The sequence below is a fragment of the Tamandua tetradactyla genome, chromosome 1 (genome assembly GCF_023851605.1).
Source record: "Tamandua tetradactyla isolate mTamTet1 chromosome 1, mTamTet1.pri, whole genome shotgun sequence".
NCBI lineage: Eukaryota > Metazoa > Chordata > Mammalia > Pilosa > Myrmecophagidae > Tamandua > Tamandua tetradactyla.
The window spans coordinates 197,328,889-197,353,973 of NC_135327.1; the positions used below are offsets into that span (position 1 = coordinate 197,328,889).

The window sequence follows — 25,085 nt, forward strand, 5'->3', positions numbered from 1 at the left end:
CTGCCCTTACACAATTGCACATCTGTACCCTGGTCCCCCTAGAACCTCCCTGTGTGCAAGGACACACATGTGCACCAACATCCCTGTGCCTCGACTTCTGTTTCCTGTACTTCACACCCTGCCATTCACAACCCACATGATTCATGTGCCCATCCTGTATTCTGCCCACATACCAGACCCTGTATACCAGCTCAGCATCCACATCTGCTTCCTGCCAGGCACTACCTCCAAGTCCACCACCCTGCACCCTGCTCCTGCACTCCAAGGCCTGCCTGAATGGCACCTCGTTCCCATGGCCCCTGTAGTGCATGACCATAACACCATGACCCACACCCTACACTCACAGGCACCAGCTATCCCAGACCCGTGCATATAACTGCACTACACCCTGTCAATTTATTGTTGTGCCCCCTCCCAATGCTCCACATCCTGCTCCTCACCCATCCCACAAATACAAAGTTTTCGACTACTAAAGGAAATCAACATTGAAAGTAACCCTATAAAGATATTTACATACCACGAAGACAACAGAAGATCATTAACCATAAAAGATGCAGACAGATATAGCCCAGTCTAGTGACCAAATTAAAACACCAGAAGAGACACAGACTTTAGAACAACTAATCAAAGATTTTCATATAAATTTATTAAATAAATTTATATGAAATATATGAATATATGAATTTATTAAATAAAAGCAGTGGATGGCTAATGACATAAAAGAGATCAAGAAGACAACTAGAGGGGCGGGCCGCGGTGGCTCAGCGGGCAAGAGTGCTTGCCTGCCGTGCCGGAGGACCTCGGTTCGATTCCCGGCCCCAGCCCATGTAAAAAACAAACAAACAAACAAAATATAATAAAAACAAGAAAATGTTTAAAGATGTTTCCCTTTCTTCCTTCCATCCTTCCTTCCTTCTCTGTCTTTCCTTCCCTTCCTCCCTCTCTCTTTAAAAAAAAAAAAAAAAAAAAAAAAAAAAAAAAAAAAAAAAGAAGACAACTAGAAAAGCATAAAGAGGAACATGAAAGAATAAATATAAAAATAGCAGATATCACAGAGTTTAAAGATGCTGCAGACCAAATCAAAATATACTAGACATACAACAGCAGATTTGAAGAGGCAGAAAAAAGAATAAGCTATAGAGGACATGAACACAGAAAAGAGCAAATGACAAAAAAGATGGAAAATTTTTAATTGGATCTCAGGGAAATAGACAGGCAAAACAAAGCACACAAATATAAGAATCATCGTTGTTCCAGGAGAAGAGAAGAATAAAGGGCTAGGAAGATTAGTAGAGGATATAATGGGGGAAAACTTCCCAACCTTTATAAAAGACATAAATATGCAAATCAAAGTCCAATGAACTTCAAATAGAATAAATCCAAAAAGGCCTTCCCCAAGACACATTCTAATTAGTCTCTCAAATATTGAAGAGAAGCAGAAAGTCCTGAAAGTGGCAAAAGAAAAGCAATCTACTACATACAAGGGAAACTATGTAAGACTGAGTTTAGACTACTCAACTGGCACTATGGAGGTGAGAAGGGAGTAGTATGATATATCTAATCTCCTAAAAGAGAAAGACTTTCCAGCCAAGAATTCTGTACCCACCCAATTTGTCCTTCAAAACTGAAGGAGAGATTAAAATTTTCATAGACAAATAAAGGCTGAGAGAATATGTCAACAAGAGACCAACTTTACAAGAAATAGTAAAAGGTGCAACCACTGTGGAAGGCAGTTTGGCGGTTCCTCAAAAAGCTGAATATAGAATTGCCATACGACCCAGCAATACCATTGCTAGGTATCTACTCAAAGGACTTAAGGGCAAAGACACAAACGGACATTTGCACACCAATGTTTATAGCAGCGTTATTTACAATTGCAAAGAGATGGAAACAGCCAAAATCTCCATCAACAGAAGAGTGGCTAAACAAACTGTGGTATATACATACGATGGAATATTATGCAGCTTTAAGACAAGATAAACTTATGAACCATGTAATAACATGGATGGACCTAGAGAATATTATGCTGAGTGAATCCAGCCAAAAACTAAAGGACAAATACTGTATGGTCCCACTGATGTGAACGGACATTCGAGAATAAACTTGAAATATGTCATTGGTAACAGAGTTCAGCAGGAGTTAGAAACAGGGTAAGACAATGGGTAATTGAAGCTGAAGGGATACAGACTGTGCAACAGGACTAGATACAAAAACTCAAAAATGGACAGCACAATAATACCTAATTGTAAAGTAATCATGTTAAAATACTGAATGAAGCTGCATCTGAGCTATAGGGTTTTTTTTGTTTTTGTTTGCTTGTTGGTTTGTTTGTTGTTGTTGTTTTTTACTATTACTACTACTTTTATTTCTTTTCTTTATATTAACATTTTATATCTTTTTCTGTTGTGTTGCTAGTTCCTCTAAACCGATGCAAATGTACCAAGAAACAATGATCATGCATCTATGTGATGATGTTAAGAATTACTGAGTGCATATGTAGAATGGTATGATTTCTAAATGTTGTGTTAATTTCTTTTTTTTTTTTTCCGTTAATAAAAAATAAAAATAAAAAAAAAATAAAAAAAAAGAAATAGTAAAGGTAATTCTGCCAGTTGAAAAAAAAAAAAGACAGGAGAGGGAGGTCCGGACACAGAATTGAAGAGTACCAGTAAGGGTAACCTAAAGGATAAAAATAGGAAGAAGGAAAAGAACATATATATCTGACAAATGAAATCCAAAGGATAAGATGGAGGATTCAAGAAATGCCTTTATAGTTATAACTTTGAATGTTAACAGACTAAACTTACCAATTAAAAAATACAGATTGGCAAAACAGATTAAGAAATATAATCCAGCTATATGCTGCTTACAAGAAACTCATCTTAGACACTTTCACAAATACATGGAAACCAAATAACATACTCTTAAACAATGAGTGTGTCAAAGGGGAAATTACTAGAGAAATCAGTAGCTATCTGGAGACAAATGAAAATGAGACAACAACATATCAGAACTTACAGGACATGTCAAAGGCTGTGCTGAGGGGAAAATTTATTGCCCTAAATGCCTATATCAAAAAAGAAGAAAGAGCAAATATTGAGGACTTAACTTCTCACCTGTAGGAACTTGAGAAAGAACAGCAAACTAACCCCAAAGCAAATAGAAGAGAAATAACAAAGATTAAAGCAGAGTTAAATGAATGGGAGAACAAAAGAACAATAGAACGAATCAATAAAACCAAAAGTTGGTTCTTCAAAAAAATCAGTAAAATTGATGGGCCACTAGCAAGGCTGACAAAAGAAAAAAGAGAGAGGATGCAAATAAAATCAGAAATGAGAGGTGGGTCATTACCACAGACCCTGAAAATTAAAAAAAAAAAGTTATATGAGGATACTATGTACACATATATGGCAACAAACTAGACAACTTACATGAAATGGAGAAACTCCTAGAAACACAAAGACAAGCTACACTGACTCAAGAAGAAATAAAAGATCTCAACAAATCAATCACAAGTAAAGAGATTCAAACAGTCATCAAAAATCTTCCTATAAAGAAAAGGCCAGGGCCACATGGCTTCACAGGGAATTTTATCAACATCCTGGAAAGAACTAACACCAATCCTGCTCAAACTTTTCAAAAAAATTGAGGATAAAGAAACATTACCTAACTCATTTTATGAAAGTAACATCACTTTAACACAAAACCAGGTACAGATGCTACAAGTAAGGAAAACAACAGGCTATTCTCCCTAATGAACAATGATGCAAAAATTCTCAACAAAATATTAGCAAATCTAATCCAACAGCACATTAAAAGAATTATACACCCAACCAAGTGGGGTTTACATCAGTAATGCAAGGATGTTTCAGCACAAGAAAATCAGTTAATGTAATACAGCACATTAACAAATCAAAAGGGAAAAAATCATATGATCATTTTGATTGATGCTGAAAAAGCATTTGACAAAAGTCAACATTCTTATCTGATAAAAACACTTCAAAAGGTAGGAATCAAAGGTAACTTTCTCAGCATGATAAAAGGCATATATGAAAAACCTATAGCCAGCATCGCCCTCAATGGTGAAAGGCTGAAAGATTTCCCCCTAAGACCAGGAACAAGACAAAGATGCTCTCCGTCACTACTATTGTTCAACAGTGTACTAGAAGTCCTAAGTAGAGCAATCAGGCAGGAAAAAGAAATAAAAGACATCCAAATTAGAAATGAAGAAGTAAAACTTTCATTATTTGCAGATGACATTATACTATACATGGAAAATACTATACATTAAACTAAATACATGGAAAATCCTGAGAAATCTCAACAAAGTTACTTGAGCTAATAAATTCAGCAAGGTGGCAGGTTATAAAACTAATGTGCAAAAATCAGTAATGTTTCTATACACAAGCAATGACCTAACCAAGGAGTCAATGAAGGAAAAACTTCTATTCAAAATAGCAACTAAAAGAATCAAGTATCTAGGAATGAACTTAACTAGGGATGTAAAGGATTTGTACACAAAGAAGTACATAACATTGTTAAAAGAAATTGAAGAAAATCTAAATAGGTTGAAAGACATTTCCTGCTCATGGATAGGAAGGATACATGTAGTTAAGATGTCAATTCTACCCAAATTGATCTTTGATTCAATGCAGTACCAATTGAAATTCACAGCTACTTCAAAGACTTGGAAAAGCCAAGTTAACAAATTCATCTGGAAGAGAAAGAGACCCCGAAGAGTGACAAGCATTTTAAAAAAGAAAAATGAAGTTGGATGATTAATATGCCCCGATTTTGAAACTTATTATAAAGCCACAGTGGTCAGAACAGCACGGTACTGGCACAAAAACAGAAGTACTGGCCAATGGAATTGAACTGAGAGTGCAGAAATGGAACACCAAATCTATGATAAACTGATCTTTAACAAGGCCCCCAAATCCACTGAACAGCACATTTCTTAATTGTAAACAGTCTTTTCAATAAATGAGCATGGGAGAACTGGATATCAATAGCCAGAAGAACGAAAGAGGCCCCTTAACTTACATCCTGTACAAAAGTTAACTCTAATTGTTAAAAAGTTTACCTAAACATAAGAACAAGTACCCATAAAGTTCCTAGAAGAAAAGGTAGGGAAACATCTTCAAGACATAGTAATAAGAGGTAGCTTCCTAAATTAAAGCACAAGCAATGAGAGAAAAATTAGATAAATGGGAACTCCTCAAAATCAAAAGCTTTTATACCTCAAAAGACTTGGTCAAAAAGGTGAAGAGGCAGCCAACTGAATGGGAGAAAATATTTGGAAATCACACATTGGATAAAGGTTTCATATTTTGTATACATAAAGAAATTATACAACTCAACAACAAAAAAGCAAGCAACCCAATTATAAACTGAGCAGAAAATACGAATAGCCATTTTACTAAAGAGTAAATACAGATGGCTAAAAATGCATGAAGAGATGCTCATTTTTATTAGCTATAAGGGAAATGCAGATCAAGACTACAATAAGATACCACTTCACACCTATAAGAATAGCTGCTATTAAACAGGTAACTAAAATGTTGGAGAGGATGTGGAGAAATTGGGACACTTATGCACTGCTAGTGGGAATGTATAAAGGTATAGCCACTATGGAAGACAGTCTTGCAATTCCTCAGAAAACTAAATATCAAATTGCCCTATGACCTGCCCATACCACTAATAGGTGTATACCCAGAAGAGCTGAAAGCAGTGAAACAGACATTTGCACATTGATGTTCATAGCAGCACTATTCACAATCGCCAACAGATGGAAACAATCCAAGTGCTCATCAACAGATGTGTGGATTAACAAAATGTAGTATGTACATACAATGGAATATTACACAGCAATAAGTACAAATGACGTCCTGAATGACATTAGAAGCCTTGAGAATATAATGCTGAGTGAAATAAGCCAGATACAAAAGGACAGATACTGTATGATTCCACATCATTGTAAAGGTAAAATCAGAGGCTTATAATACAGAGTATAGGGGGTCTAGAGATACACAGAAGCCTGAGATAGGTGAACAGTTTGCTGATGCGTTTGAACTTAATTGTAAGGAATAAACAGAAGTGAAAGTACTTTACTAGTGGGTCTATAAGTAATATTATCATATTTAAGGTAAACATTATTGAAAGGGGTTGTGTAGACTCATGTGTCGACCAATTAACATTTCAAATATAAGTAAGTTCTTGCATGAACTACTGCAAAAGTATGAATCTTTTATAGAGTGTATGGGGGACAACAGTGGCTCAGTGGCAGAGTTCTCACCTGCCATGCTAGAGACCCAGGTTCGGTTCCTGGTGCCTGTCCAGGTATAAAAGAAAAAAATAAAGAGTGTATGGGGTAGGCCACAGTAACTCAGCAGGCAGAGTTCTCACCTGCCATGCTGGAAACCCGGGTATGATTCTCAGTGCCAGCCCACGCCAAAAAAAAATAGAGTTTATGATTTCGGGGTATAGGAGGAAAAGTGATATTTGCATGCTCTAGGCTATGTTTAACAGGAAAATATCAACAGTGCTGCAACAATACCAGAGTTTCATAACTCTGGGGGGAGGGACAAGAGTTAGGAGTAAGTTTGGATTTTCTATTTGGTGAGGGTATATTTATTGGTTATCTTTCTCTTGGGAATAATGAAATTATCTAAAACTGAGAGTGTTGATGGACTATTGACTTTGGACATTATACATGAGGCCCAGTAGATAGGGGTGGCTGAAAGATACACTGACAGAGAAGTAGGTTGGCAAACGATGGTGTAAACATTTGATCTAACATGGTGGTGCTACAAAAAAGGAATGAAGTTGTGAGGCACAATGATGTGAATGAACCTGTGGGATCTTCACCTACTCTTTGAGACCAAAGGAAGAAAGTTTTATTTTGTCCAGAACCTAGGTTCTCTGTAGCACATAATCCAATTCAACCTGTCTGGACAGATCATTTAAACAAACCAAACACAGGAGCCCAGAATAAGAATGAGAACCTTTAGTCCTGTAATAGCTTAATGTAACGACTGGATACATCCCAGAATATATTAAGCAGATAATTGAAAAGTACTGGCAAATTCCCTTGAGGGATGGAAGAAAAATTATGGAACCAATAAACTTTACAACAGGAGAAACCCCAGATAATACCAAACATTAGGGACACCCAAATTAATAGGCCAGCATTGATCCTGAGGCTTGCTGTTGTGAAACTTATGTATGTACTGTAGAAGCTTAGCTTACCTAGGTATGCCTAAGAGTCAACTCCAGAGGACCTCTTCTTTTGCTCAGATGTAGCCTTTCTCTCTCAAAGCCCAACTCTGCAAGTGAAATCCCTGCCCTCTCCTCTATATGGGATATGACATCCAGAGAACAAAGTCTCCCTGGAGTGTGAGAGATGACCCCCAGGGATGATCATGGCCCTGGCACCATGGGATCAGTAATGCCATCCTGACCAAAAGGGAGAACGGAAGTATAACAAATAACGTGTTAGTGGCTGAGAGAGTTCGAATAGAGTTGAGAGGCTATAATGGAGGTCACTCTTAATGTGTGCTTTAGTTAGACATTGCTACCTATCACAACTTGGCAAACTCCAACCAAAACCATTCTTTGTCATCTGAAAGAACACCTAAGGCATTATATAAGATTCTACAAAAGTTCTATGCACTAGGGTAACTTCAAAACCTACAACCTCCAGATGGGTGCCTGGATCAGATAAGTCCTGAAATGCAGAGGGGCCAGCCCTTTCAGAACATCATCTAGTTCCATCCCCCTATCCCATATTATCAACAGCCCCTCCCAACATGAAAAAGTTAGAATGGGCGCAGCCCAAATACCCCTACAGAGTGGGCAAAAGCTGAGAATAGGGTTAAACAGAAGGTAGGGTTTAGCAAATGAATATGAGTGCTAAATCATTATACTGATATTTCTTTCAGGCTCCAGTACCTTAGAGCAGCTAGGAATAAAAACCTAAAATTATGGAATTATAACCCAAACCAAACTCTGAAATCTGTTCTACAACTAATTGTTGCAATGAACTTTGAGATTTATTGCACATATATATATATACATATATGTATATGTTACTTAAAGAAAGGGAAGAGTATAACAGGGAAGGTAGGATTTAACAAATGAGTATCACTGCTGAAACATTATATTGATATTTCTGTTGGTCTCCAGTGTCTTGGAACAGCTAGAAGGAAAAATGAAAAATCATGGAACTATAACCCATAACAAACTTCAAAATCTGTTCTATACTACTTGTTAAAATTTACTTGGAAATTGATTACTTTTTGTATATATGTTATATTTCACAGTAAAAAAAAAAAAAAGGAAAATCCAGGAGCAGATAGCTTCAAATGTGAATTCTACCAAGCATTCAAGAAAGAATTGGTACCACAAAATTTATATTTTGACTAGAGCATTTCCTAATATAACTCATGTAGACAGTTTGATTGAATGTCATAAGTACTTGGAATCTCAGGTAGGACATGAGATTTTGTTGGTTTGTCCAGAGTGATGGCCCGTTGAATCCCAGAGTGATTTGATCAGTGACTGGAAAAATATTTGCAAGCCCCCTTCGGGGAAGGGTGAGAGTGGGGAGAAATTCAACTTCCCCAAGTTGAATTCTTGATATTCTCACAAGCAGTGTGGACAACCAAAGCTATAGACTGAGCCCCCAGTCTTGGGGTTTGTTCATATGAAACTTAACCCCACAAAGGATAGGTCAAGTCTATTTAAAATTTATGCCGAAGAGTCACCCCCAAGAGAGCCTCTTTTGTTGCTCAGATGTGGCCTCTCTCTCCAGCCAGCATGACGAGCAGTCTCACCACCCTCCCCTCTCTGCGTGGGACATGACTCGCAGGGGTGTGGACCTTCCTGGCAACATGGGACAGAGATCCTGGAATGAGCTGAGACTCAGCATCAAGGGACTGAGAAAAACCCTAGAATGAGCTGAGAATTAACATCAAGGGATTGAGAGAACCTTCTCAACCAAAGGGAGAAGAGTGAAATGAGACTAAGTGTCAATGGCTGAGAGATTCCAAACAGAGCTGAGAGGTTATCCTGGAGGTTATTCTCATGCATTAAGTAGATATCACCTTGTTGTTCAAGATGTAGCGGAGAGGCTGGAGGGAACTGCCTGAAAATGTAGTGATGTGTTCCAGTAGCCATGTTTCCTGATGATGATTGAACAATGATATAGCTTTCACAATGAGACTCTGTGAATGTGAAAACCTTGTGTCTGATGCTCTTTTTAGCTACTGTATCAACAGAAGAGTAGAACATGTGGAATAAAAATAAATAATAGAGGGAACAAATGTTGGGGTGAATTTAGTTTGAAATGCTGGTGGTAGATGGGGGCGAGGGGTGGGGGATATGGTATGTATAATCTTTTTTTTCTCTGTTATTGTTTTATTTCTTTTTCTAGATTGATGCAGATGTTCTAAGAAATGATGAATATGCAACTATGTGATGATGTTGGGAGTTACTGATTGTATATGTAGAATGGAATGTCATCTTAATGTTTTGCTCGTTAATTTTTTTTAATTGATAAAAAAAGTTAAAAAAAAAAAAAAGAAAGAAAAAAAGAAAGAATTGGTACCAATTCCGCTCAAATTTTTCAAAAAAATTGAAGAGGAAAGCTACCTAATTCATTCTGTGAAGCCAACATAACTCTAATACCAGAGCTAGACAAAGATACTACAAAATATGAAAATTACAGACCAATCCCTCTAATGAATATAGATGCAAAAATCCTCAAGAAAATACTTGCAAATCAAATCCAGCAGGATATTAAAGAATTGTACACCATGACCAAGTGGGATTTATTCCAGGAATGCAAGGATGGTTCAACACAGAAAATTAATTAATGTAATACATCATATCAACAGATCAAAGCAGAAAACCACATGATTATCTTGATTGATGCAGAAAAGGCATTTGACAAAGTTTCAATTTCTTGATGAAAAGACTCCAAAGGATAGAAATAGGAGGGAACTTCCTCAACATAACAAAGGGAGTATATGAAAAATCCACAGCTAACATCATCCTCAATGGGGAAAGAGTGAAAGCTTTCCCTGTAAGATCAGGAACAAGACAGGGATGCCAAATATCACCATTGTGCTAGAAGTTCTAGCCAGAGCAACTACCCAAGAAAAAGAAATAAAAGGCATCCAAATCAGAAAGGAAGAAATAAAATTCTCACTGTTTGCTGATGACATGATACAATATGTCAAAAATCTACAGTAAAGCAAAGTCCCCTTCAGGGAATGGTGAGAATGGGGGAAAATTCAACTTCCCCAGGTTGAATTCTTGATATTCTCACAAGCAGCATGGACAACCAAAGCTATAGGCTGAGCCCCCAGTCTTGGAGTTTGTTCATATGAAACTTAACCCCACAAAGGATAGGTCAAGCCTACTTAAAAATTAGGCCTAACAGTCATCCCCAAGAGAGCCTCTTTTGTTGCTCACACAACAAGCAAACTCACCACCCTCCCCCTGTCTACGTGGGACATGACTCCCAGGGGTGTGGACCTTCCTGGTAACGTGGGACAGAAATCCTAGAATGAGTTGAGACTCAGCATCAAGGAATTGAGAAAATCTTCTCGACCAAAAGGGGGAAGAGTGAAATGAGACAAAGTGTCAATGGCTAAGAGATTCCAACAGAGTTGAGAGGTTATCCTGGAGGTTATTCTTACGCATTGCGTAGATATCACCTTGTTATTCAAGATGTAATGGAGAGGCTGGAGGGTACTGCCTGAAAATGTACAGCTGTGTTCCAGTAGCCATGTTTCTTGATGATGACTGAATAATGATATAGCTTTCACAATGTGACAGTGTGATTGTGAAAACCTTGTGTCTGATGCTCCTTTTATCTACCTTGTCAAGAGACAAGTAGAATATATGGAATAAAAATAAATAATATGGGGAACAAATGTTAAAATAAATTTAGTTTGAAATGCTAGTGATCAACGAAAGGGAGGGGTAAGGGGTATGGTATGTATAATCTCTTTTTGTTTCTGTTTTCATTTTGTTTCTTTTTCTGTTGTCTTTTTATTTCTTTTTCTGAATTGATACAAATGTTCTGAGAAACGATGATGATGATGAATAGGCAACTATGTGATGATATTGTGAATTACTGATTATATATGTAGAATGAAATGATCGTATATTAAGAGTGGTTTTTGTTCATTTGTTGTTAAATTTTTTTTAATTTAATAAATAAATAAAATTTTTTAAAAATCTACAGCAAAGCTACTGAGCTAATAAATGAGTAGAGCAAAGTGGCAAGGTACAAAATCAGCACCCAAAAATCAGCAGTGTATTTATACACTAGTAATGAGCAATCTGGAGAGGAAATCAATAAAAAAAATTCCATTTACAATTGCAACCAAAAGAATAAAATAGTTAGGAATAAATTTAAAGATACAAAAGCACTACACACAGAAAACTACAAAAAAATTACTAAAAGAAATCATGGAAGACCTAACTAAATAAATGGAAGAGCATACCATGTTAATGGATTGTAAGACTGAATAAGTTGAAATGTCAATTCTACCCAAAATGATTTATAGATTCGACGCAGAGCCAAATAAAGTCCCAAAAACAGAATTTGCAAAAATAAAAAAATCAATAACCATATTTATTTGGAAGGGAAGGGTGCCCCGAATAGCTAAAAATATCTTGAGAAAGAAAAATGAAGTGGGAGATCTCATACCATCTGACTTTAAAGCATATTACAAAGTTACAGTGATCAAAACAGCATGGTACCAGCATAAAGATAAATATACTGACCTAAAGAATTGAATAGAGTGTTTCAGATACAGACCCTCTCATCTATGGACAATTAATCTTTGAAAAGGCAGTCAAGCCAACCCACCTGGGACAGAGCAACCTCTTCAATAAATGGTGCTTGGAGAACTGGATATCCATTTGCAAAAGAATGAAAGAGGATCCATATTTCACACCCTACAAAAAAAGGAACTCAAAATGGATCAAAGGCCTAAATATTAGAGTGAAGACCATAAAACTTTCAGAAGAAAATATAGGAAAATATCTTATAAAACTTGTAATAGGAGGTAGTTTCTCAGACCTTACAGCCAAAGCATGAGCACTGAAGAAAGAAATAGATAAAAGGGAACTCCTCAAAATTAAACACTTTTGTGCACCAAAGAACTTTGTCAAGAAAGTGAAAAGGCATCCTATGCCATGGGACACAATATTTGGAAACCACATATCAAATGGGTTTAGTATCCAGAATAAAGAGATTCTCAACTCGACAACAAAAAGACAAACAACCCCGTTTAAAAAAATGGGCAAAAGACATGAACAGATACTTCTGAGAAGAGGAAATACAAATGGCAAAAAGGCACTTGAAAAGATGCTCAACTTCATTGGCTATGAGGGAAATGCAAATCAAAATCATAAGGAGAAAGTGGTACAATGGTGGCTCAGTGGCAGAATTCTCACCTGCCATGCCGGAGACCCAGGTTCGATTCCTGGAGCCTGCCCATGTTTAAAAAAAAAAACACAAGGAGATATCATTTGACACCCCTTATAATGGCCATTATAAAACAAAACAAAACAGAAAATGACAAACGCTGGAGAGGATGTGGAGAAAGAGGCACCCTTATCTACTGTTGGGTGGGAATGTAAGGTAGAATAACCACTCTGGCAGTTTGGAGGTTCCTCAGAAAGCTAAGTATAAAATTGCCATATGACCCAGCAATACCATTACTAGGTATATATTCAGAAGACCCGAGGGCAAAGACAGACACTTGCACACTGACGTTTAAAGCAGCATTATTCACAACTGCCAAGAAATAGAAACAGCCCAAATGTCCATCAACAGATGAGTGGCTAAACAATCTGTGGTATATACATATGATGGAATATGAGACAGCTGTTAGAAGAAAGTCATGAGGCATGTAACAATGTGGATGAACCTTGAGGAACTATGCTGAGTGAAACTGGCCAGAAACAAAATGACAAATACTTTATGGTCTCACTAACATGAACTAATATTAATGAGTGAACTTGGAGAACTGAAGTTAAGAATACAGGTTATCAAGAGATAGAAATAGGGTAGAGATTGGGCAATTGGTGCTGAAGGAATACAGATTGTATAATAGGGTAAAAGGAGAGATTATAAAAATTCAGAAATGGATAGCACAATACTATCTGATTGCAGCACAATTATATACGTACACTGAGTGAAGTTGAATGTGAGTATGATAGAGGGAGAAGGGCTGGGGGCATGTATGAAACCAGAAGGAAAGATAGAGGATAAAGACTGAGATAGTATAATTTATGAATGCCTAGAGTGGACAATGATGGTGATTAAATGTACAAATAAAAAATGTTTTTGCATGAGAACAGATAAATGTCAATATTGTGGGGGGTTGAAAACAGGTGGTTTATGGAAAAAAGTACAATCGTTGCAAGCTAGTATCTATAGTCAACAGTACCATTGTAATATGCTTCCAATGAATGTAACAAAGGCATTATGCCAAAATTAAATGTCAACAGGTAGGAGGGGGGCATGGGGAAGGGGCATGAATTATTTGTGGAAGAAAAGGAAATGTCTTCAGATGGTAGCAAAGGCATGTCTATACACTTAAGCTGGATTGTATGATGTGTGAATAAAACTATTTAAAAATGAATAGAGAGAAAAAGTGCTAGAGAAAATGCAGAGAAAGAAACGCACCTATTCACTTTTGGGAGGCAAACCTAGAGGTGCAGCCCCTTGGAGGACAGTGTGGTGGTTCCACAGGAGGCTAGGGGTGGGGCTGTTATATGATCCTGAAACCCCATTGCTCAGTATACACCTGGAGGAACTGAATGTGGAGACATGGATGGATATTTGCATACTAGTGTTTATGGTGGCAGTATTCCTGATCCATAGTGGCTGGAGGTGGCCTAACTGTACAATGACTGAGGAATGGAGTGGGGAACTATGGTGTATATATACAACGGACTACTAAGCGGTCACAAGAAGGAATGAAGTTGTGAGGTATACAACTAGGTGAATGAAATTAAGGATTGTATGTTAAATGAAATGTCAGAAACAAAGAGATAAATGTTATCATGCCTCAGTCATATGGACTAACTATAATTATAAAAACTCATGGACTGAAACTGAGAGCATGGGTTATTAGGTTGGGGCCTTTTGTAAAGGGGACTAGATTTTAAGCTCTTACAGCATATTCATGAGTTGTAACTATTATTTCTAAATTCTGAAATACTGAGCTGTTTTATAATTTGGTCATTTCCAGAAATTTCGGGTATTTATGTGACATTTGAGTCTCAAAATTAGAGCTCTGAAGCTATGAAACTCAGCAGTACCCCTTACAGGAATTGTTTAAAGAGCTGAAGAAGTTATTGGACTTCAAGTAGAGATAGGAATGAAGCTGATCTGGATAGGACTAAGGTAAATCAGAATACAGGGTAAAGGATGATGTCATTCATATTTTAAGGCTTCAACTACTGTGTGAGACCAAAAGGAGAGATGCTTACTTGGTGCAAAATTTATATTTTGGGTAGTGCATTTCCTAATTTAACTGGTATGGTCAGTTTAGTTGAACACCATAAGTATGTGGAATCTTGAATAGGGTGTGAAACTTTGTTGGTTTGTCCAGGTTAGTATGATGCCCCAATATATCCTAGAGTAATTTGAGCAGTGAATAAATATGTATTTGCAAGGTCCCCTTGGGTCACTGGGGAGAATGGAGGAAATATTCAACTTCCCCATCTGGAGAATTTCTGATATTCTCACAAGCAGTGGAGACAACCACATCAACAGGCCAAGCCTTCAATCTTGGGGTTTGCTCCTATGAAACATATTCCTGCAAAAAATAGGCTAAGTCTACTTAAAAGTAGACCTAACAGTCACCCCCAGAGAACCTCTTTTGTTGCTCAGATGTAGCCTCTCTGCAACAAGTGAACTCACTGCCCTTCCCCCACTGCCACATGGGACATGACTCTCAGGGGTGTAAATTTCCCTGGCAATGCGGGACAGAAATCCCAGATGAGCTGGGATCTGGCATCAAGAGACTGAGAAAACTTTCTTGACCAAAAGAGGGTAGAGAGAAATGAGACAAAATAAGCTGTCAGTGGCTGAGAGATTTCAGAGTCAAGAGGTTATCCTGGAGGTTATTCTTATGCATTATATAGATATCCCCTTTTTAGTTGATGGTGTATTGGAGTGGCTAAAGGGAAGTACCTGAAACTGTAAAGCTGTGTCCCAGTAGCCTTATTTCTTGAAGATGATCGTATTTTGATATAGCTTTTACACTGTGACTGCAGGATTGTGAAAACCTTGTGTCTGATTCTCCTTTTATCTAGGGTATGGACAGATAAGTAAAAAATATGGATAAAAAATAAATACTAGGGGGGACAAAGGTTAAAATAAATTGGGTAGATGGAAATACTAGTCATCAGTGAGAGGGAAGGGCAAGGTATATGGATGTATGAGTTTTTTCATTTCTTTTTTTTGGAGTGATGCAAATAGTGATTATGGTAATGAACACACACACAACTATGTGATGATATTGTGAACCACTGATTATATACCACATATGGACTGCGTGTGTGTATGAAGATTAGTCAATAAAAAAAAAAGAATACAGGATAAAGGACAATATTGTCTGTATTTTAGAACTTCCCCTACTGTATGAGGTTAAAGGACGAGAGGTTTATTTTTTCCAAAACCTAAATTTTCTATAGCACATAATCTAACTTAACCTGTCTGGCCAGTTCCATTAATCCTAAACACATGGAGACTAGAATTGGGAATGAGGTCTTACAATTCTCTATAACTTAATGTAATATCCAGATACATTCCAGAGTAGGTTGGGCAGATAATTAAAAAGTTTTGGAAAAGTCCCCTGAGGAACTGGAGAAAAAATATGGAACTATTAAAGTTTTACACCTGGGAAATCCCTGATATTCTCACAAACACTAAGGACTCCCAAGTTAACAGGCCATGCCCTCGATGATGATGATGCTTGCTCTTAAGAAACTTATTTCTATAACAGAGAAGCTAAGCCTCCCTATAATTTTGCCTCAGAGTCACTTCCAGATAACCTCTTTTGGTTCTCAGATGTGGCCTCTCTCTCTCTGCAAGTAAAATCATTACCCTCCCCACAACATGAAACATGGCATCCAGGGATATAAATCTCCCTGGCAACATGGGACAGGATTCCCAGCAATGAGCCTGGCCCTGTTACCACTGGATTGACAATGCCTACCTGACCAAAAGGGGAAAAGAAATGTAACAAAATAAGTTAGCAATGGCTAAGAGATTTCAAATACTGTCAAGAGGCTATTCTGAAGATTATTCTTATGCAAGCTTCAGCTATATATTGCTAATTACCATGGTGTGCCAAGCCTCATCCAACAGTATTCCTGAAAACCCTAAAGAATACCCAGAACATATGAGAGTTCTTTATTTAGCTGACTCTATAAAAGTTTCTCTTTCTTAGTTTATTTTTCAAACCCAAAACCTCCAGATGGTTCCTATGCCAGAGAAGTCCCCAAACCCAGAGTTACCAGTCTCTCTAACATCAATCAGCTGCATCCCCTATCCCATAATGTTGACATCCCTTTTCAATATGAAGAAGTCAGAATGGTCATTACCTAAACATTCCTAAAGATTGGGAGAAGGATCAAGGGACAAGGAAGAATTGTATCAGAGAAGATAGGATTTAATAAATGAGTATGACTACTGAATCATTGTATTATTTTTGAGTCTCCAGTGCCTTAGGCCAGCTAGAAGGAAATACCTGAAATTGTGGAACTGTAACTCATACAATTGTTAAAAATTTGTTCTATACACACTTGTTAAAATGTACTTTGAAATGTCTCGCTTTTTTGTACATATATTTCACAATAAAAAACTTTTTTTAAAAAAAGGACTTGCCTAATTACTAGTGACACATAACTTCATCTCATTGTAAGGAGGCACATTTAGCAACAGGAGAAATTGAAATGTTTCCCTCATCAGCTCATGCAAATCAGTGCAAAATTATACCTACTTCTAACACAGTTACTCTATGTAACTCAAATATAGCAAGACTTCTTTTTGTCTTTGTCCAAGGAGAGAAAATTAAATAACAATATTCTGTAAGAAAATCCTTAATAAACAGGCTGATACTATATAACTTTTCTTCTCAACTGAAAAAGAGATTAATTACAGATAGAATTTTTCTGTACTTAAGCCATTGTTCTCACTCTGTGCCACGGCAAATTCAGTTTCTTTTGTCTGGAAGCTTTTCTCTACGTTAGCCAATTACCCACCCTTTAAATTTTAGCTAAAATGTCAACTCCCCTAACAAAGACTTCAGTTTAGAATAGATGTTTCCTTCTCTATACACTACTATAACTTTTTAAACACACCTTCTGGATAGATATATAGCTAGCTAGCTACACAGATGGATTAATAAAACGATATGGCAAATGTGGCAAAATGTTAAAATTTGTGAATCTTGGTATCTGAGGGAAGGGTTATATTGGAGTTGTCTATATGATTTTGGATTATTTGTGCCACTTTCCTGTAAATCTGAAACTATTTCAAAATAAACAGTTCAAGAGGGGAAAATAAATCAACCAAGTAATACATTTCCAGGCAGGCTATGATGGCTCAGTGGCAAAATTCTCATCTGCCATGCCGGAGACCCAGGTTCGAGTCCAGGTGCCCTGGTGCCTGCCCACATTTAAAAAACAAAAACAAACAAAAAAAAACCATTTCCCTAATTGGACTAAGTGCCTCTCAAGAACAGGGAAGGGCCATGATATATTCATTCTAACTGTCTTAGTGAAATTAATAAAAATAACTAACATTTACTGAGGGCTTTTATGCCAGGCAATATGGTTGGTGCTTCACAAACATCTTAAATGAATCCTTACAATAACCATGCTCAAGTGGTGACCTCAGATTTACATAAGTTCAAGACTCAGCCCCAGGCTCTTTCCTCTCTCATGCTATTTTCCTAGGTGGTATCTCCAAAACCAAAACTTCGACAGCCCCTTCTAGATGGGTGATTCATTTCTAATACCTAAGTGCTCACTTGACATCTCCAGCAGAATGAATGTCCCAAAGGCAGTTAAACTTAACATATTCAAGATCAACTCTCCAACCACTGCTCACCCCACCCCCTCAAGTGAAAACCACCTGGTACTAATCCAGGTTTCATAACTTAATAAATGACACCACCAACCATATAAGCCAGAAACTACGGTATTATCACAGACACCACCCTCTTTCTCATCTCCCATATCAACCCATCACCAAGTCTTATCTAATTATTTCCTAAATATTTTTTGAATCCACACACTTCTTCCTATCTCCATTACCACCATCTTATGTTCAAGATACCATAATTTTTCACCTGGATAAAAGCAAAGCCTTCTGCATCCACTCTGAGACCTTTCAAATTCACTTAGAAGCACTACAGTCACAGTGTTCTTTTAAAAATGCAAATCTGATCATGTCAATTTTCACTTAAAATCTTTCCATGACTTCACACTTTACTAGAATCAAAACAAAACTCCTTAATATAAAGCCCTATATGATTTGAACCCAACCCACTTCTCCAGCTGCCCCTCACACCACATTCCCCCTACTCTGACAATGGCAGTCACATTGGCTATTGTTTAATTCCTCAAACAACAGGTCTTTTCACATCTAACAAAATTTTCTACTTGCAATCTTCTGTTTCATCAGTGCCTAGTTACTGACTCTGTTTCTTCAGATCTCAGTTCAAATGTCACTTTTGAGGTCAAAAAATATATATAGCAAGGTAAAAATTCCTTACTATAACATAAAACATCACAGTTGAAGTTTTACATTTGTTTCAGTGATTTGATTAATGTGTGCCTCATCCATTAGGATATACTTTATGAAGGAATTGAATTATGTCCCTCACAAAAGGCATGTTCAGATCCCAACCCCTGGTCCTTTGCGTGTGAACCTATTTGTAAATATGACCTTTGAAGATGTTAGCTAAAATGTGCCCAACTGAGTTAGGGCAGGCCTTAATCCAACATGGCTGAAGTCTTCATAAGCAAAGGAAATTGATCTCAGAGAAAGAAGCCACAAGGAGCAATACAAGTCAATGGAACCCAGAAGAGAAATGAGAGGACACCTCTACGTGTATTGCCATGGGACAGAAAAGCTGAGGAACCGCAAATTTTGCCAGAGGATACCGACCCCAGGAGGAAGCAGCCTTCTAATTTCTGAAACCATGAGCCACTAAATTCTCATTGTTAAAGCCAACCCAACGCATGGTATTTGTTTTAGCACTATTGTACCCCCAGCGCATTGCACAGTGCAGACACATAGGTGCTTTTATCGGTATTTAGTGAATGAAATATGAGATTAAGTGTGTTTCCCAAGGTCATAAAGCTAGTAAATAGAAAAAAAGGATTTGAAAGTACTGTCTTTGAAGTCTGTGCTCATCACCACAAACCAGAAGTTTCAAAAAATCAAGCATGCTCCAAAAAAGTGCTCAATTAAAAAAAATAATAATAAAGTTAAATGAATGAGTATAACATTACCCCACCAGTTATAACAATGCTTCTATACAGACAAACATCCAGGGTTCAATCTGATCTACTAGAAGCACTCATTCACTTAGAATACAGTTCCCTCTCTCTTTCTTATACCCTTCTATGAGTATAAAAGATCCCTCATGATCCACCTATGCCTATTTCTCAATGCTTACTTTCCAACACTGTTCTCCCTCACTGCCTTTGTTCCAACTATACAGAACTACTTGCAGCTCCCCTAAATAAACCACTCTCCCTTAATTCAGAATCCCTGTACCTGCTACTCTCTAAATGCCAGCTCTTCTTGCAAAATCAATTTCACATAGGCCTTAAAACTTCAATTCAGTCATCTCCCCCTCCGTTCTTCCCCCAATCCACACCTACATATACTATCATTTTTAAGTCTGCCTTCCTTCCTAGTTCTTAAAAGGCAGAAGTTGTATATCTTTCGCTTCTAATTCCTATCCCTTAAACCAGTGGTTGACGTTAAGTGCTCCATACTTGATCAAATTTCTGAAAAAATTATTTCTGTCCTCGGAACAGAAATTATTGTTGTGGCTGGGAAGATATTTGGGTTGGAAATGTAAATCTGGGACAGCGGCTTGATGCCAATAAGCAGACACCTGTAGACTACAGGGAGAAGGTGAAGTAACCTACTCAAATACCACATATTCTATAAAAGCAACTATAACACTCCAAATGAACACGATCCCTCGCTTTTCCTAGCTTCTCTTATTTATCATACGATCTTTAACTGCAGTTAAATTGTGACAGGTTTTATGCCATAATCCCTGTAAATTGAGATCTCGTATTTTATTTACACCTATCTGTGCACACAGTAAGTCCTCAGCAAATGTTTACTATCAGTAATGACTTCCCGAGGAGTGCATGTTAAGCTTCCATTTCGGAGGAACTCCAGGGTCCCAAGGGACCTATTATTGGAACGAAGGTGAGAGACTGTGGAAGGGGCAAGGACCGCCAGTATCTGGGCAAATCGCACTCTTCCTCAGGTCAGAAGGAAGCCGCAGAACGAAAGAGGCGTCTCGGCCTGAGGACGCCGCGCCGCCCTGGTACCCACCCTGGGACTCCCACCCTAGCCGCCGGCTGCCCAGTCCACCGAGCAGAGACCCGCCAAGGCCGCAGCCGTTCCACTTCCTCTCCAAGCCTTCCTGGTTTCCCCGAGCCTCTCGCCCAGCAGACCTTGTTTTCAACTCCCTCACTCCACAGCCTGGGCCCTCAAGTATTCCCTTCCCTTTTTGCACCCAGCGGCTCTCACCTCCGTCCCAGACTCGGCCCTATGGAAGTCACTACACATCGTCGCGACAGCTCCACGGACCAGGGACTCAATTTTCCCGCTACCAGCGCCATTTACAAACTACGGGTAGAACCACAGCCAAATCAGACCCGCTGACCAACAGCGCTCAAGAAAGCGAGCATGCGCACTACAACAACGCGCGGGCTCGGGGCGCCGAGGCAAAGAGCATGCGCAGGAAGTGTAGGCCACTGGCCCGCTGCCGCACAGACCCGGTTCAGCGCAGTGCCTCTCTCCAGGCTGAAGTGAAGTTAGACTTCTGTTTCCCCTGCCTCGCTCTCTTCGGTCTCCTAGGTGACCAGAAGACAAGTGATTTCGTTTTCTTCTCTGTGAAAAGTATAACAACTTCCACCTGTTTTTATTGGATAAAACTAAGAGCATGTACTTCTTTTTAATTTTTATTATCGAAAATGAGCAAGCAGGCCTCTATGTCTACTTTATGTCTATTCTTGGGTTAAAAGCTTATGACTGTACTGTTTTTTTAATTGACAAATCTTCACACACATACAGTCCATACATGGTGTGTGGCTGTACTTTTGATTAATGGTTTCTAGAGAAAAGAACACGACTAAATTTAAAAGAATTACAATACCAAACCTATAGTTTTGCCAAGTTCTTTTTAGGGGTAAAAGAATTCTATTACCACTGGCGTTCAAGTGGCCATTCGTTAAATACATGTGTGTTTCTTAATGCTTTTGGAGAATTTCTGCTGCTTAGTGGGGCAAAACTGTGAGGTTGGCACTCTCCCAATTCTCTTTTCTTAGCCTAACACTTTTATACCTATGTAATTAAGAAATAATGATTTTAATAAGAGTTAATACATAATGCATAGTATTAACAGGTACTGTTCTAAGTGCTTTATATATAATAGTCCATTTAATCCTCACAGTCAGATGAGGTAGATACTGTTATTACCCCTCTTTTACAGATGAGGAAACTGAGGCACAGTTTTGGCACATATTACTTTGTCGACCACATTGTAATGGATTGATACATTATTGGGAAATTAGGAAGTGAAGACCATGGCTTTAGGCAATTTAAAGATGCTTGGCTGTAAATGAAGACGATAATATAGTATTTAGAAAAGAAATATGGAATGAACAGGGCTTTTTTGTTTGAGAAGGCAAAGACTTTGGCACATTTAAATGCTGAAAGGAAAGAGCTGGTAGGAACTTAATGGTCAAAGATATAATCTAATAAAGGACACTTAATGGATACCTAAAGATGGATGAACTCCAAAAGGCATGTCTTGGTTTGCCAGAGGAGCTATGATACACGATGGGTTGTCTTAAACAGTAAGAATTGATTGGCTTATGGTTTAGAGGTCAGAAATACCAAATCGAAGGTGTTGGCAAGGGCATGCTTTCTCTCAGAGTCTGAAGCATTCTGGTGAACCTTAGGGTTCCAAGACTTGCATCTCTGTCTCCATCACATGGCAGTGTTCTTGGTCTCTTCTTGTGGCTTTCTTTGACTTCTAGCTTCCATGGCTTCTGGCTTCTGGCTTGCTCTACTGACTGTCCAAATTTTCTCTCTTTATAAAAAGTAATACAGCTTAAAACCCACCCTGATTCTATTTGGGTACACCTTAACTAATCATCTTCACCCTGATTCTATGTGGGTACACCTTAACTAATGACATCTTCAAAAGGTCCTATTTACAAATGGGTTCACACCCATGGGAACATGGATTAAAATAAGCTACATGTGAAGTTCCCACAGTATAGGTGTTAGCCTTAGATAGAAGAGGGATTCACTTCTAGCTGGGTCATGAATAGGTGCAGATGCAGATACATTTTTAGATGGAGAGGTCAAAGAGTTTGAGGAAGTTCTAGTCTGAGGGCTTATATTTTCTCTCTGAGGTAGAAAGTGAGGTCATGATCAAAAACGACTTAAATTTCCCTTGTGAAAGTCAAATACCTAAATGAATCTCACTGTATCTATGGGATCTGCTAAAAGTCTTCCTCAAAAAGCCATTCTTCATTGATTGTATACTTTGAATGGATTGTATATTTGTGAAGATATCGCAATAAAAATATGTATATATATATATATATATATATATATATATATATATATATATATATATTAAAAAGCCATTTTTGGTCCATTCCAGTTCACAGAGGAGTGAGCTATAAAAGAGCTGAAGTCCCCCAAGAGAACCTCTTTTGTTGCTCAGATGTGGCCTCTCTCTCCAGCCAACACAACAAGCAAACTCACCACCCTCCCCCTGTCTACATGGGACATGACTCCCTGGGGTGTGGACCTTCCTGGCAATGTGGGACCGAGATCCTGGAATGAGCTTAGACTCGGTATCAGGGGATTGAGAAAACCTTCTCAACCAAAGGGGGGAAGAGTGAAATGAAACAAAATAAAGTGTCAATAGCTGAGAGATTCAAGAGTCAAGAGGTTATCCTGGAGGTTATTCTTACGCATTAAATAGATATCACCTTGTTAGTCAAGATGTAATGGAGAGGCTGGAAGGAACTGCCTGAAAATGTGGAGCTGTGTTCCAGTAGCCATGTTTCTTGAAGATGATTGTATAATGATATAGCTTTCACAATGTGACTGTGTGATTGTGAAAACCTTGTGTCTGATGCTCCTTTTATCTACCTTATCAACAGATGAGTAAAACATATGCAATACTGGGATCTGGGCCGGCCGCACGGAGGGCAACTTGGTCACTATGGAGGAGATAGGCATCTTGGTGGAGAAGGCTCAGGATGAAATCCCAGCACTATCTGTATCCTGGCCCCAGACTGGCCTGTCCTTCCTGGGGCCCGAGCCTGAGGACCTTGAGGACCTGTACAGCCGCTACAAGAAGCTGCAGCAGGAGTTAGAGTTCCTGGAGGTACAGGAGGAATATATCAAGGATGAGCAAAAGAACTTGAAGAAGGAATTTCTTCATGCCCAGGAGGAGATGAAGCGAATCCAAAGCATCCCACTGGTGATCGGGCAGTTTCTAGAGGCTGTGGATCAGAATACAGCCATCGTGGGCTCCACCACAGGCTCCAACTATTACGTACACATCCTGAGCACTATTGACCGGGAGCTGCTCAAGCCTAATGCCTCGGTGGCCCTCCACAAGCACAGCAATGCCCTGGTGGATGTGCTGCCCCCTGAGGCTGACAGCAGCATCATGATGCTCACATCAGACCAGAAGCCAGACGTGATGTACGCAGACACTGGGGGCATGGACATCCAGAAGCAGGAGGCGCATGAAACTGTGGAGCTACCACTTACGCACTTTGAGCTCTACAAGCAGATTGGCATTGATCCTCCTCGAGGTGTCCTCATGTACGGCCCACCCGGCTGTGGGAAGACCATGTTGGCAAAGGCCGTGGCACATCACACGACAGCTGCATTTATCCGGGTTGTGGGCTCGGAGTTTGTACAGAAGTACTTGGGTGAGGGCCCGCGCATGGTCCGATGTGTTCCGCCTGGCCAAGGAGAATGCACCTGCCATCATCTTCATAAATGAGATAGATGCCATCGCCACCAAGAGATTTGATGCCCAGACAGGGGCTGACAGGGAGGTTCAGAGGATCCTGCTGGAGCTCTTGAATCAAATGGATGGATTTGACCAGAATGTCAACGTCAAGGTAATCATGGCCACAAACAAAGCAGACACCTTGGATCCTGCCCTGCTGCGGCCGGGACGCCTTGACCGTAAAATTGAATTTCCACTCCCTGACCGCCGCCACACACACACAGAAGCGGGATTCTGAATCCCTAAAAATGTACAATTGTTTAAAATATACTAATTGGAAGATGTTAGGTTGAAGAAGAACCAGAGACAAACTGATCACAGGCAAAGGAATTTATTCAGGCACCAGCATGGTGGGGGTCTGAAGTCAGACTTCAACCTGACAGGGAGATTAATGGAAAATCTTTTATATCAGAGGGACTAGGCAGGGCAATAAGTGATGTGAGGGTTTGTCCGGACAGGAAAGGACCTTGAGCCCTTGACCCTGGGGCGGGGGGGGGGGGGGGGGGGGGGGGGGGAAGGGGGAAGGCCTGTTTTGACAGGGGAAGACCTTAAGCCATTGGCCCGGAAGGAGGGAGTGCAGATTGGGACATGGACAGAACAGTCTGTTTCAATATCACCCAGGTGTCTGTGGGGATGGCTTCTGTTATTTTTGCCCCTTGTTCAGGGTTCAAGTCTATCATTCTAACAGAAGAGATGCCGAATTATTTTCTCTTTTTTTTTTTAACACCCCCCCCT

At 38.9% G+C, this 25,085-nt stretch overlaps 1 protein-coding gene and 1 pseudogene across 1 annotated transcript in view; one reads left to right on the forward strand and one right to left on the reverse strand.

Annotated features, from left to right (window-relative positions):
* The window catches only part of XRCC2 (X-ray repair cross complementing 2), a 115,747-nt gene extending 94,676 nt beyond the window's left edge, over nucleotides 1-21,071 (reverse strand). Inside the window, exon 1 of the mRNA XM_077150762.1 lies at nucleotides 20,828-21,071. Coding sequence (XP_077006877.1) covers nucleotides 20,828-20,866 — 39 coding nt within the window. The 5' untranslated portion in view covers nucleotides 20,867-21,071. The remainder of the gene's footprint in view (nucleotides 1-20,827) is intronic.
* Nucleotides 21,072-23,510: 2,439 nt separating this feature from the next.
* On the forward strand, nucleotides 23,511-24,588 carry LOC143682379 (26S proteasome regulatory subunit 6B pseudogene; annotated as a pseudogene).
* The last annotated feature ends 497 nt before the right edge of the window (nucleotides 24,589-25,085 follow it).